The sequence below is a fragment of the Helobdella robusta genome, assembly GCF_000326865.2.
Source record: "Helobdella robusta unplaced genomic scaffold HELROscaffold_2, whole genome shotgun sequence".
Lineage (NCBI taxonomy): Eukaryota > Metazoa > Annelida > Clitellata > Rhynchobdellida > Glossiphoniidae > Helobdella > Helobdella robusta.
This window is the reverse complement of record NW_008704083.1, coordinates 9,318,620-9,333,867: the sequence shown is the minus strand read 5'-3', so window position 1 is coordinate 9,333,867 and position 15,248 is coordinate 9,318,620. Positions and strand designations below refer to the sequence as shown.

Below are 15,248 nucleotides of genomic sequence, written 5' to 3'. Positions count from 1 at the left end.
AAAATTTAAAGAGAAAAAGAAAAAGGAGGAAAAGGAAGATGTCCTGTCCGAGTCCCAATCCAGATCCCTACGGAATGAGACTGGTTGAGTTCTTGTTTTGTGTTGTTTTATTTTTTAAGTTTTTGTACGTTCTTGTGCGTCTTCAGATGTCTGCGAGTAAATGTGCTTTGCTCTTTTTGTGTCTGTGGCGTTATTCAATTTGTGCAGCTCTCTTTCCAAAATATATACAGAAATTTTTGTTATAAACTCGTTATTGAACTTATCATTGCAATATTTCAACAAATATATATATATATTCGTGTTAATGTTGATGAAGAAGTTATTTTAAAGTATCGATTCTTTTATGTCTGACTCGATCATTCAGGCGTGTCAAACACCCATTGCCCTCTGTCCCGCCAACATGTTGCAGTTATTTTTAACATCATCCCCCGGCAAGCATATTAATACGTCTTAATGCTTCACAAGCTAAATTAGATGAATCATACGAATGTACAAATATACATACACAAATACATATTTTGCTTCTTTTTCGTCAACAAATACATATATATACAAATACGCATACATTTAAACCTGTACAAATATGAATTGCTTACACACACACACACACACACACACAAATATCTACAAACACCTATGCCAAGATATCAATACAAACACTAATATATACATTATTTAAACAAAAGTACACACACACATGTATACACACATGCATACAAAACATACTTAGATATACAAAATAAATAAGTAAATACAACGTATGAAAACAAATATAACCATACTGATAAAACAGAAACACATGAATATGAATAGTTAATGATAAGTACAAGTTATCAATGATAAGGTTATCTTTAAGATGAGTTCAACAATTTTAAAACTTGAAACATACTTACTCGAATGCATATAAAGTCATCATCATCATCATCTTCGTCAACATCGTTATCAAAACCATTAATATAATTTGTTAATAAACTTACCACCAATGTCGCTTCCCGTCTAAAATCCAACTTGAGACATCTAGTCTGTCTAGTCTAGTCTAGTGCTGCAACGAATCCAAAAACACATCAACATCAATAACAACCAATAATTTAAAAAAACATAGAAACAACAACAACTGCAATAGCATAGCGACAGCAGCAGCAACAACAACAAAAACATGGCAAAAACAAATACAACAAAGAAAGCAACAGCAATAAAATGACAACAACAACAACAGGGTAGCAATAATAATAACAACAACAACAACAGTAAATTCATAGCAACCAAACAACAACACAGTCATTATTTCCTTACTCGTCTCATTACATGAACATCATCATTATTGCCATGCGTGACAGTTTGAAGAAAAAGGCAAAATGGCGATCTATCACGTGATTTACAGACCGGAAGTAGATGCCAACTACGTCATTGGCTCTTTTATTATAAATTATATAGCGTCGAGTTTTATTTTTATTAGCCTCTTTGATTATGATAATCATTTTTATCATATAATTTAATTTGATTAAGCAAGTTTTTGTTCTTAATATGTTGCTTGGATTAGTTATTTGAGATAAAGATTGTTATTTTATTGACGATGTCATTTAATTTGTTGTTGATGATGTTGTTGATGATGTTGTTGATGATGTTGTTGATGATGTTGTTGATGTTGTTGTTGATGTTGTTGTTGATGATATTGTTGATGTTGATGATGTTGTTATTGATGTTGTCGTTATTGATGTTGATGTTGTTGATGATGTTGTCGATGTTGTTGTTATTGATGTTGTTATTGATGTTGTTGTTGTTTATGTTGTTGATGTTGATGTTGTTGATGTTGATGTTGTTGTTGAGAGTCACGTTACAACGACGTCATCAATCATTGTTAACGTGCCCTGTAATGTGCTCTGTGCACGCCAACGAATTAGCAAAGAAAGTAAAAAAAAAGTAAATAAAATTTCTATAGCGCACGCACATAACAACAACAATTACAACACTAACAAACAATGTCAACACCATCAACCACACAGACATTCGTGATGTAACTTTAGTTTATAATTAGTTCATTAAAATTGTATCACCATCACTTTTTCATCATCGTCATCAGCATATTTTTATGCTCATCAACATTTTCCATATCATTACCATCATTTTCCATACCACCATCATAATCATCATCACCATCATCATCATCATCATCATTTTCTGAAGCATCATCATCATCATCATTTTCTGAAGCAGCATCATCATCATCACTTCAAATACAAAATGGCTCTCGAAGAAGAGGAACAAATCAATTAAGAGCGGCAAGACGTTTTAATGATGGCTGCCTCTCTGCCGGGGTTAATCCGTGGATTGAAAGAAGGAAGGAAAAGAAACAAGAAAAAAATAGATAGATAGACAGACAGAGAGGAAGTCACACTGGCAGACAGACAGATAAACAGACAGATAGATAGATAGTTAGGGAGAGAGAGAGAGAGAGAGAGAGAGAGAGAGAGAAATGTATAAATGACAAAATCAAAAAGAATGTTTATTTATAATCATTAAAAAATAAGTCGAAAGTGTAATTGACGTCCTATACTTTAAGCGATGGATCGCTAGCAGGTAAAATAAATAAAACGTAAAATCTTTATTTGGAGGAAGAAGAAAAAAAGATGAAAGAAATAACAAAGAGAGAGAAAGGAGGAGAGAGAGAGAGTGAGGATGTAAAAACAAAGAGAGAGAGAGAGAGAAAGAGAAGAAGAAAGAAAAAGGAAAGTAAGTATATTGTTGCTTGGATGTCCTCTTAATCTCCCAACTCTCGTTAACGCAGATAATATGTTGCACGTGTCATCAATCCACATTTCGCGGACAAACTCCACCAGAAGAAGTAGTAGTAACTCAGGAAGAAATAATTACACATTAGCTATATACTTCTACTTGATAATCTTTGTAATGTAGGTTAGTATTTTGTATCAAAATGTAATGAAGTTTTACTGAGTTACGAAATAATATTTTTTAGGCAAAAATGTTTACGTACAAAAAAAATTACATACAAATAAGTTTTCTTTTTAGAGGGTGGCGTGTGGCTCGAGTTTTTTTTATTTTCTAAAAAATTCTAATTGGAAAAAATACATCAGCATTTTTGATGCATTATAAACGTCATTTAAACATTTCTATTTTTTTTAAACTCTTTCAGAAAGCAATTCATACGAAGCACATCATTAGTACCGAATACAATATGGCAATATACAATACGCAGTATGTACTAAATTATACAACACAATGCAATACAATAAATTAACAATATGGAATGCAAACACAATACACACGCATGCACACAAACACACTCACACACAAACAAACAAACACTCACACAATTATTTATACATTAAATACACAATACAAACATGAACAATATAAATAACCATATAATACAACAATACATAATAAATACCAAACAATACAATTATGTACTCTTATATCTCATATACACTATCTAACACTCCGCGTTTTTGCGTTCAATCTATGGATTCTTTGGAAAGAGAAATGGACTTATGGAAGCACATACAAAAATACACACACACACAGACAAACAAACATACTTACACACACACACATGCATACAAACACACACGTACATATACATACATACACAGACGTGTACGTTACACAAATGGGGGTAATTAAAAACAAGCGTCCAACAAAAGCAACATTCATCATTATTTGCTTTTTCTGTTACAAAATAATTGGAAAATTTAATTAAGTCGGGTAATAATGTAAGTAGTTTAATTAAAGGAATGAACCAATAGGTGCATATATGTATATGTGCGTCCATTTAATGTTCGTTCATTTTAAGTTCAATTTTTTGGACGTATTTACTCAAAATTCGAAAGAGAACATAAAAAAGAATACACACACGTGCATCTCTTATCTACGCATGCTAACGCTTGCATTCGTACTCACAGACACACACACACACACGTGCATAAACACACACGTACATAAACACACAGCCACATAAACACACAGACACACGTACACATTCACGTACGCAATATTAATTATTTTACGTCCACTAGATACGCTTTTCGGCGCAGGGTCGCCTGTGACGTGATGGCAACCTTTGACCTCCATTATTTTCCTTTTACCATCCTCACACACAGACACACACACACACAGACACACACACACACACACACACACAGACAGACACATACACAGACCAACATATACACCTACATTCACCGACGTATGTTATCGCTTGTTGTCAGTTCATTGTTGTTGCTGCTGCTTCGGAATAACAATGAAAAGTTCTTCATGTATTGCTTGTCGGTATGTCGGTCGGTCGGTCCGTAAATCGGTATAACAATGGGGAGTGGCTTATGTGTTGTTTTTTGTATGTCAGTATGATGTCGGTGTATCGGTTTAATAATGAAAGAATGGCTAGTCCGTAAGACACTGTTTATTTATTTAGAGTTGTGATCGTTTGTATTTTGTTGTTCAAGTTTGCCCGTGTGTCTTCAAAATGATAGCAGTTTATGTCTGTGTGTGTACGTGCACTTTAATTTGCACATACACGCACACACGCGCAAACATACACATAGGTACACACGTACGCATGGAAGCAGTTGTTTTTTTACGTGCGTTTTTTCGTACGTGCTTCTGTGAAAAGTTTGGAAAACTGCGCAATAATATTTTATTATTATTATTACTGTTGTTGTTGTTGTTATTACTATTATTTCTTGTTGTTACTTTATCATTTTTGTTATCATTTCGAAATGTCACTATATAACCATCATCAATACCACAGGCAACAAATGTGACCTACCAAGCGAACCAGGTGTCAAGGGCAAAGAGAGGTCAAGTACTTGGAACGAAAGGTGGATTTAGGGGCTGTACCATATGGTTTACCGGTTGGTGATGATAATGATGTTGTTGTTGTTGATGATGATGATGATAATGATGGTGGTTGATGATGATGATGGTGGTGGTTGTGAACTTAATAAAGATGTGCTGCTGATTACGATGTGCGTTCTTTAGTTTATTTAATGAACCATACATTTGTTTATTAATTTATTTACTCGTTATCCATTCAATCATTCATTTATTCGTTCGTTCGTTCGTTTGTTCGTTTGTTCGTTTGTTCGTTTGTTTGTTTGTTCGTTCATTCATTCATTCATTCATCAGTCATCTATCTTTCTTATTTAATCCAACCTTCACTCATTCTTTATCCATTTATTCATGCATCACACATTCATTTTTGGTTTTTCTTTCGGTCGTTCGTTCGTTCGTTCGTTCATTTATTCCTTCCTTCATTCATCCATTTGTTCATTCATTCATTCATTTTCCCATCCATCCATCAAATTGAATCATTATCTCGTTATATTCACGCCACTACGACTCTCTGCACTTCTCAATTACGTCATTTTAGTGGCTCGAACGCGGTTTTGTGCGTATCTACGCGCGTATCTGTAAGTGTATTTATTTGTATGTGTGTATCTATACGTGTATTTATCTGTATGTGTGCCTATATTTGTATGTGCGATTTTAGTATTGTGCATGTGTTTTTTGTTTGTTATGTGTGCATTTGTATGTGTACGTACTAGTATTCGCATACTATTTATTGTATGGTATGTATTTAAAAGCGAATTTGTTTGTATATGTCTGTATTTGCATGTGTATTTGCTGGTATTGTGTGCATTGCATGTGTATTTTTTATTGGCATTGTGTGTGAAAGTTCGAATATGATCAGTTTATTTGATGGTTGGTTGCATGTTTTCAATTAGTGGATAAATAGATTGCTTGCAAAAATAAAAAGTTTTGAAAAATTTTATTTAGAGACAACAAAGGCAAAACGAAAAATAACTGTGGAAGAGTGGGCGAAAATATATAAAACGGAGAGAGAGAGAAAGAGAGAGAGAGAGAGAAAGAAAGGAAAGAGAGGCAGAGAGAAAGAGTGAGAGAGAGAGAGAGAGAGAGAGAGACATTGATGATGAAAAAGACGGAGAGGATTGCAGCATGTGTTTGTGATGTTCTTATGAGAAATATCATGAATTTGTTCTCATATCTCTGTTTTCATAATTTTTGTTTTGTTTCTGTTGTCTGTTCCTGCTGTGTGTGTGTTGTGTTTGTGTGTGTGTGTGTGTGTGTGTGTGTGTGTGTGTGTGTGTGTGTGTGTGTGTGTGGTACGTGCACGTTGTATGCTTACATGTCTCGAATGTCAGCTAGAAGACATTTCTTCAATTTATAATTCAGTCTTAAATTTCATGAAATTATTTGCAATGGCTGCGCGATGCTCATGATGAAGAAGATGATGAAGATGATGATGAAGAAGTAGATGATAAAGATGATGAAAATGATGAAGAAGAAGAAGATGATGAAGATGACGATGTTGATGATGACGACGACAATGATAAAAATGATAAGAAAATGATGATGGTGATGACAATGACAGCAAGATGATGATGACGTAAGGAGGATGATGGCGCAATGATGGTGACGTGATGACGACGATGTTGATGATGGCGATGTTGATGATGACGATGGTGATGATGACGATGGTGATGATGACGATGGTGATGATGACGATGGTGATGATGACGATGGTGATGATGACGATGGTGATGATGACGATGGTGATGATGACGATGGTGATGATGACGATGGTGATGATGACGATGGTGATGATGACGATGGTGATGATGACGATGGTGATGATGACGATGGTGATGATGACGATGGTGATGATGACGATGGTGATGATGACGATGGTGATGATGACGATGGTGATGATGACGATGGTGATGATGACGATGATGCCGATGTTGATGATGATGATAATGATGAGAGACGAGGCATGCAAGAGATGCTCGTTCGTGCTCGAGAAGGCATTATATCTTCTCCTTCGTCCATGCAAATCTTAAAATAATGATGACGAAGATGATGATGACGACGATGATGGTGGTGACAATGGTGATGATGACGATGGCGATGACGACGATGATGATGAAGATGACGAAGATAGAGACGATGACGACGACGATGATGATATGATGATCATCGTGATGATTATGATAATGATGGATTTTTGATTAAATGATAAAGATGATGATTGGCTTGATTATGCGAATTGCCAAAATTCAAGATAGCGTTACGCAATTGGCTCTATATAGATATTGTTACAATAAAGTTTTTTTTCAACCATGACGTCATCGTCATCATTTTCGTTGCAATCATCATTTCATCCTTCCAATCATTACTACCGTCGTTCCATCCTGTTCTCATCTATCACTATCATCATCTTCTTCTTCTTCCTCCTCCTCTTCAGCATCATCATGGTAACGTCTTTTTTTCCGGAAGCCAAACTCTGCAATATAAGCAGCAGCAGCAGCAACCCAGCATCTCAGAGCAATTGACTGATGCGTCTGACTCCGCCCACTCATGAATATTAATTAGTTGGTCGGCCAATAGTAATTCGACTTTTGGCGTCATTACGTTTCCATGGTTACTTGTTTTTCAGTCTTGTTCACTTTTTAGAAAAAGTTTTACAAACTAATGGTGGGTGATTTTTTAGCATTTTTCGCCAGTTTTGATGAACGAAGGAAGAGATTGGCGATGGCTGTACGAACATGTTCCATTGTGTCAGTTGGAAGAATTTTCCGGTTGAAATTTGTTAAAATCGTGCCAGGAAGAAGCGGAATTAAGTTTGCTACGTAGTGCACTGAGATGAGTAACTTTTAAAAAAACACACCACCTCATTACGTCATCAGCAGTGACATCACAAACAACAAAAATAATAATAATGACTGCATCATAAACAGCGAAAATAACATTGCGAAGATTTTGTATAACAAGAATGAGATCAATTACTAGTTAGACGCAGCGGTTCCTACTTTGAAAACAAGCAATACAGTTAACAACAACAACAAACAACTAACCAGACACGTAACAAAAAAACAACAACAGCGTAATGGAAAACACAAACTCTATAAAACTCAACAACATCATCAACAACATCAACAACAACAACATAAACAACAACAACAACATAATGAACAACACAGCAACAAACGACAAGCAACATAAAGAAGAAGACGGGGAAGAAGAACAATTACAAAGACCTGCTACTGCGCATGTCTCGGAAATGAAAGCTGATAGGCTGTAATGAAACTTCATGCCACCATGTTTACTTCCGGGAGAGCTGACGTATGCAACATGTCATTCCTTCACTCTTTCTTTCTTTCATTCCTTTATTCATTCTCTCTTTCTGTCAATCCTTCTGTCATTCTTTCCTTGTCTGTGATCTCCTTTTTTCGTCTTTTGGCGTCGTTGTTGCTCCATTTTTGCGGTTCCTGTCAAATGGTCTATTGTTTTTTGTAGTTTGTTTTTGGTTAAATTTTCGCGTTGAACTTTTACGTGCCCCTAAAACTTTTTCCTCTTAAAGTTTCAAAGTTATCTACATTACTCAATTATGTATACAAATATGTATACATACACATACCTATATACACACACATACGCATACACACACATACGCATGTGCACATAAATTTTTATACATACATATATTAAAAAATGTATTTTTGTATGTTGTATGTGTATCCGTGTTATGGTTATGCGTGTCTATTAATTTTTCTCGTACGTTTAATGATACGTTTGAATGTGTGTGCTTGTATGTTTAAGGATGTGTTTGAATGTGTGTGGTTGTATGTTTAAGGATGTGTTTGAATGTGTGTGGTTGTACGTTTAACGACCTGTTTAAGTGTGTGTTTAGAGGGATCTTTGTATGCAATGTAATGCGATATTTTGTTTGCTTAACCTTATTTACTGGCTTGTTCTTCTCTTTCTTTATCTTCCTAGCTTGTTATCATTTGAACACACAAACACTAACACTCACTCATACACACACACACGCACACACACATACAAGTATTCATACACAGACTCGTACATATAAATACTCACGCACATACAAACAGTTGCAAACATTAAAGAACCTATTCACATTTATGAAGCACCGTGATTCCGAGCAGAAATACTTACACATCCACACCACAAAAAAATACGACACACACACACACACACACACACATAAAACACGCACACGCACATACAAAACACACACGCACACACATTCAAGACGCAAACGATCGCTCCTATCTAAATAGCATTCACACGCCACTGAACGATTGAATGAACGGTAAATGAATGATGGCGAACTTTACGAGAGTGGGGGAAATAAAAAGAATAAAACAACAAATGAAAGAGAAAGAGAGAGAATGAGAGAGAGAGAGAGAGAGAGAGAGAGAGAGACAAAAAAACTGAAAAAACGAGTCTGTTTAAGAGAGATAAGAATGAAGCGTGTTCGTTCGTTCGTTACGCTTGGATTGAAAATGTATGTAGCGAGTGCTATGTGCCATTCTCTCTTTCCATGTCTGTGTATTATATCGTACGTTCGCGTATAAGTGCGTGTATTTATGTGTAGGAGTGGGTATTTGTGTATATAAATGCGTATTTACAAGTGTGTGTTTATTTTTCTATGTGTGTTTGTTTATTTTCAAGTGAGGTTTTGTTAATAAATTTAAACATTTTATACAAACAAACAGCCATAAACAAACACATACATACATAAGCATACAAACAAACGTAAACATACAAACAAATAAACAAACAAACGAATATTAAACATACAAAGGTTTATCTGGAGCTGGCAAGACAACGATAGCGTTTGCACTGGAAGAATATTTGGTCAGTCAGGGAATCCCATCATACAGCTTGGATGGCGATAATATAAGGTTGGCATTAGACATTTAAACTTCTTGTTCTTTGTTCTGTACATTTACGTCATACATCAAAAAATATAAAATGTAGCGCTGTAACGCTTCAACTAACGAGAAAAAAACACATACAAACATAAGCATACAAGCAAACATTAACATACAAACAAATAAACAATCAAATGAATATTAAACATACAAAAATTTATTATGTAATATAAGTTAATATAGGCTAAGATTTTATGTAGCAATCACTATTTCAACCACCATAATCATCAACCCAATTGTTGGTATAATCATTGCAACCAACACTCCATCACTCCAACAACATCAGACATGGCTTGAACAAGAACCTGGGATTCAGTCAGGAAGACCGCATGGAAAACATTAGAAGGATTTCTGAGGTGGCCAAGTTGTTTGCTGACGGGGGCATCGTCTGCCTCACCAGCTTCATCAGTCCTTTCAAGAAGGTCTGCGTTGTCGTCGTGATGTTCAACATTTGTATGGTGGAAAGACCGGCAATGGTGAAAAATGGTGATGGTGAAGATATTTGTGATGATGATGACACAAGCACTTACACATTCACACAAACACACGTACATACACCCACTAAAACACACAAGCACTTACACATTCACACAAACACACATGCATACACCCATTCAAACACACAACCACCCACACAATTCTACAGGACAGAGAAATGGCGCGAAAGTTGCACGAGGAGGCAGGGCTTCCGTTCTTCGAATGTTTCGTGGACACCCCGCTGGAGATCTGCGAGAAGAGGGACGTGAAGGGACTGTATAAGAAAGCCAGGGCCGGGCAGATCAAAGGTCAGGGACAGCACATTCACAACTTTCTTTTCCCTTCCTTCCTACCTACCTCATTAAAATTATGCCACGTTGTCGTTCCATTACATTTTTTTTCTTTGTTTCGTAAATTTCAATAAAATTACGCAGCTCAGCAGACATGAGCAAAACAAAAGTTTAAAGGCAAACAAAATATACACAAAACTCACAATGCATTGAAATGAAACAACAAACATACAAAACAAACCTACACAATATACAAACAAGCACATTCACATACGTGCAAACAAACAAACAAACACACACACACAGGATTCACTGGGATTGACCAGCAATACGAGAACCCGCCAACTCCTGAGATAAGTCTGAAGGCAGGCGAGTTGACGGTGGACGAGTGTGTCCAGCAGATGGTTGAGATGCTCTACACCAAGGTTTCTATTTCTAAATTTCATTCAATATGTATTACAGTACAGCAAACACACACACACACACACACACAGGCACATACACAGGCACGCACGCAAACATGGGGCCGGGGCGCGTTCTTTATTCTATACTTGCGTCAATTAAAACCAAAAATTATAAAAACAAATAAAAGCAATCAAAGCGGCAAACAAATAAACACAAACAAATACACATAAACAAGCGCAAACATACAAACACATACAAACATACACAAACATACAAACGCAAACATACAGGGACTTCTACCAGTATCCGTAATGAGTACAGTTAAGGAGTTGTTCCTGCCTGAAGCTGCCGTGCTGACTGCTCGGATGGAAGCACGAGATCTCCAATGTCTCGATATTAATACGGTACTTTGAATGATTGTTTGTGTTTTTGTATTTGTATGTATGTTTATATGCATGTACGTTTGTATGTTTGTTTGTATTTGTTTGTATGTCTACGTACAAACATACAATTAAACAAACATACACGCATACAAACACCAACTAACATACACACACGTATACACACACATAGAAAAATAAATACCTCTGTGTGGACGTTGTCATCTGTTTACATTGCAGATTAAATGCACGGCAAACAATCCATCATTTAGATTCTCCTTTGCCGCTTGTACTTGCATGCACGTCTGTGTATTCTGCGTGTATTTGCGTATAAATGGGTATTTGGGTGTATAATGAAGGGCGTATGCGTATTTTTTACGCGTATTCGTCTAAATGTAGCATCTTCGTGACGTGTTAGGTAGGCCATGTTTTAACGACATCTCCTGCATCTCAGAAGATGTACTCGAAACAAAAATACAAAGTACACAAAGTACACAATTAATCTATACACTACGCAATGTACTTATGATTCAAAAAACATACACAAAGCAAGGAAAAATAAAAAAGAGAACAAACAAATAAACATAAATAAATACCTTAAAGCACATTAGTATCGATTCTCTGAAAAAACCGGCGATGCAACTAATTATACCGACCGGATAATATTTCCGAATGGATGGCAGTCGGTCGGGTCCGTAGTCGGTCATTCGGTGAAATGTTTGTTTAATTATCTCACGCACACAGCCGTCAATAAAAAGAGAAAAATAATCGGGATTTATTTTCTCTAATTACATCCCGTAATTGCGATTTAATGCACGTACGCATCTAGCACATGTGCATGTTTATGTGTGTTTGTTTATGTGTGTTTGTTTGTTCGTGTTTGTGTGAGTGTGTGTGTGTGAATGTGTGTGTGTGTAATTATATACAATGTATGTTTGTGTGAAAAGAAAAGACTAACATTATTTTATATAAGCAGGAGCACATAAAGAAAGATTTTAGTTACAACTTCGGGCTAATACATCTATAAATTGACCTAGGAATTAATTTGAGGTGCCACAAATATCTTCTAATTAGTGTATTTTGGGTTAATTAGAAAGAACGTTTAATGATGATAAGATGTTTGAAAATTTTTTAAAATTATTATCAAGCTGATCTTTTTTCATCATCAATTCAATTGTTATCAGATTTTCATTATCACATTCTTTTAATCACTATGATCTTCATCCTCACAACCCACCACGCCACACCACAGCTCGATTTTCAGTGGGTGCAGGTGCTATCCGAGGGCTGGGCCAGTCCCCTGACCGGCTTCATGAGGGAGAAGGAATTTCTGCAGAGTCAACACTTTGGTTGTTTGCTGGAGGGAGGTACTATCAATCAGTCAGTACCAATTGTACTGCCCGTAAGTACCAAGGACAAAGAAAGATTGGAAGATTGTACGGCCATCTCTCTGAAGTATGAAGGAAAGATTGTGGCCATCCTGAGAACTCCTGAGTTCTATCCCCATCGTAAGGAGGAGAGATGTGCCAGGCAGTTTGGGACCACCCATAAGGGACATCCTTACATTCAGGTTGGATTAGCTGGTCACATGTTTTTCGTTTTTTAGCTTTCCGATTTTTGCGATTTCATTTTTTTGTTTTTTAAAAGTTCTTCAATCGCTTAAATAAATTTTATTGTTTCAAAATTATGTTCAATTGCTGAACAATCTTTTATTTGAATTTTAAAACGAAAAAAATAACGTTTTACACAAACACACTTTCAAGAATATCTTTTCATTCACCAGATGATAAACGAGAGTGGTGATTGGTTGTGCGGCGGGGACCTGGAAGTGATGGAACGCATTCGTTGGAACGACGGACTCGATGATTACAGACTGACACCTGCCGAGTTGAGAGCCCAATTCAAAAAGATGAATGTTAGTTCGGGCATTTGCGTTGATGTATGTTAGTAAAGAGAGATAAAATTGTGTCATGGAATAAAACAGTACTTTAAACATCGTCAGCATCTCCATCAACATCATCATCATCACCATCAACACCATCATCACCAACAACCACATCATCATCACCAACAATCACATCAACATCATCATCATCACCATCAACACCATCATCACCAACAACCACATCACCATCAACACCATCATCACCAACAACCACATCATCATCACCAACAATCACATCAACATCATCATCATCACCATCAACACCATCATCACCAACAACCACATCACCATCAACACCATCATCACCAACAACCACATCACCATCAACATCATCATTAACACCATCATCACCATCATTACCAACAACCACATCACCATCACCAACAACAACATCATCATCACCAACAACAACATCATCATCACCAACAATCACATCACCATCAACATCAACATCATCACCATCAACACCATCATCACCAACAACCACATCACCATCACCATCAAGGCGGATGCAGTATTTGCGTTTCAACTACGTAACCCAGTCCACAACGGGCACGCCCTGCTGATGCACGACACGAAGAACAAATTGAAGGCGAAGGGGTACAAGAACCCCGTCCTGTTACTCCATCCTCTTGGTGAGGCCTTTCATTTGTTGATTCTTAACAGATTATAACCGTTTTTTTGGTAAGCTTTTCACTGAGCGTTTCTTCCGGAGTGTATTTTTACGTTTTGTTATTGCTTGTCATTTGTTGCATGGAATTTTTCATCAGTCAACTTCAAATTTTTAAATTTCATTCAAAATGAACATGCATTTGTTAACAAATAATAATAACAAATCAACATCTAATGCGGCAAACAGCAACAGTAACAACAACAACAACAGTAACAACAACAGTAACAACAACAATAACAACAAACAACAACAAAAATAGGTGGCTGGACAAAGGATGACGACGTGCCCCTTCCGTGGCGAATCAAACAGCATCAAGCCCTGCTGGATGAGGGTGTCCTTGACCCCAAGTCCACTGTCATGGCCATCTTCCCATCACCGATGATGTATGCTGGTCCTACTGAGGTCCGCGTCTGAGTTTGTTTTTATATCTGTCTCAGTGTGTTTGTATGTTTTTGTATGTGGTTCTTTGTATGTTCAGTTGCATCGAAAAACAATTTCATATCACGTAAGTTTTGAAAAATTATGATATCTTTCGCAGTTTCTACGTTTTGCTGCTACTAAAGGATGAAAAGTATGATGACGACGTTGAGTTATTAATATAACTTATTGAAAGGCAGTGAAACGAATTGATTGAAAATCAGGTTCAGTGGCATTGCAAGGCTCGCATGGCGACGGGCTCCAACTTCTACATCGTTGGGAGGGACCCGGCCGGCATGCCCCACCCTGACACCAAGGAGGACCTCTATGATCCCACCCACGGAGCTAAGGTCAAGCACTTCTACTTAGATCACAAAATTAATATCTACTGATAGAATCTAGATAAATATGGTCTTTACGAGATTTTGCTACGTTTTATCCAAGTAAATTAAATCAATTTACGTAAAAAAAATATGCTCTTATTTTTACATTTTTACAATTGTCAGTAGTAATCATTACAAGAAAACCATATTTTTATTTTCTTTTCGATTTCCAGATCATTTCTTTTCATTGATATCATTTCTTTGATTTCATTGTTTTGATTTGATGAAATAAAAAAAATGTCAAATGTCAATTGCTACAAAAAGTGAAAATAACCTCGCACGCACAAAAAACACACGTACACACACACCTACCTACACATATACACGCACCTACCTACACGTACACATGCCCCTACTTACACAGGTTTTAACAATGGCTCCAGGACTGACCCAACTTGAAATCGTACCCTTCAAAGTGGCCGCATACAACTTGAAGAAGAAGGCTATGGACTTCTTCGACCCCAGCAAAAAAGATGACTTCCTGTTCATCTCCGGCACT

At 36.5% G+C, this 15,248-nt stretch overlaps 2 protein-coding genes across 2 annotated transcripts in view; both read left to right on the top strand.

Moving 5' to 3' along the window:
* Positions 1-1,355: 1,355 nt before the first annotated feature.
* HELRODRAFT_160867 (hypothetical protein) lies at positions 1,356-4,876 on the top strand (the record flags this gene model as incomplete). The annotated part of the gene is made up of 4 exons (XM_009017793.1): positions 1,356-1,388; positions 3,152-3,213; positions 4,161-4,287; positions 4,766-4,876. The coding sequence occupies 4 exons, from the start codon at positions 1,356-1,358 to the stop codon at positions 4,874-4,876; spliced, it is 333 nt and encodes a 110-aa protein (XP_009016041.1).
* The window catches only part of HELRODRAFT_64113 (hypothetical protein), a gene marked incomplete at both ends in the record, with an annotated part of 10,594 nt that continues 108 nt past the window's right edge, over positions 4,763-15,248 (top strand). The window contains 12 exons of the mRNA XM_009017792.1: positions 4,763-4,868; positions 9,650-9,749; positions 10,066-10,201; positions 10,426-10,564; positions 10,853-10,971; positions 11,242-11,355; positions 12,584-12,901; positions 13,115-13,246; positions 13,782-13,911; positions 14,209-14,351; positions 14,591-14,716; positions 15,114-15,248. The exon at positions 15,114-15,248 is cut by the window's right edge and continues 108 nt beyond it. Coding sequence (XP_009016040.1) covers positions 4,763-4,868; positions 9,650-9,749; positions 10,066-10,201; positions 10,426-10,564; positions 10,853-10,971; positions 11,242-11,355; positions 12,584-12,901; positions 13,115-13,246; positions 13,782-13,911; positions 14,209-14,351; positions 14,591-14,716; positions 15,114-15,248 — 1,698 coding nt within the window. The remainder of the gene's footprint in view (positions 4,869-9,649; positions 9,750-10,065; positions 10,202-10,425; positions 10,565-10,852; positions 10,972-11,241; positions 11,356-12,583; positions 12,902-13,114; positions 13,247-13,781; positions 13,912-14,208; positions 14,352-14,590; positions 14,717-15,113) is intronic.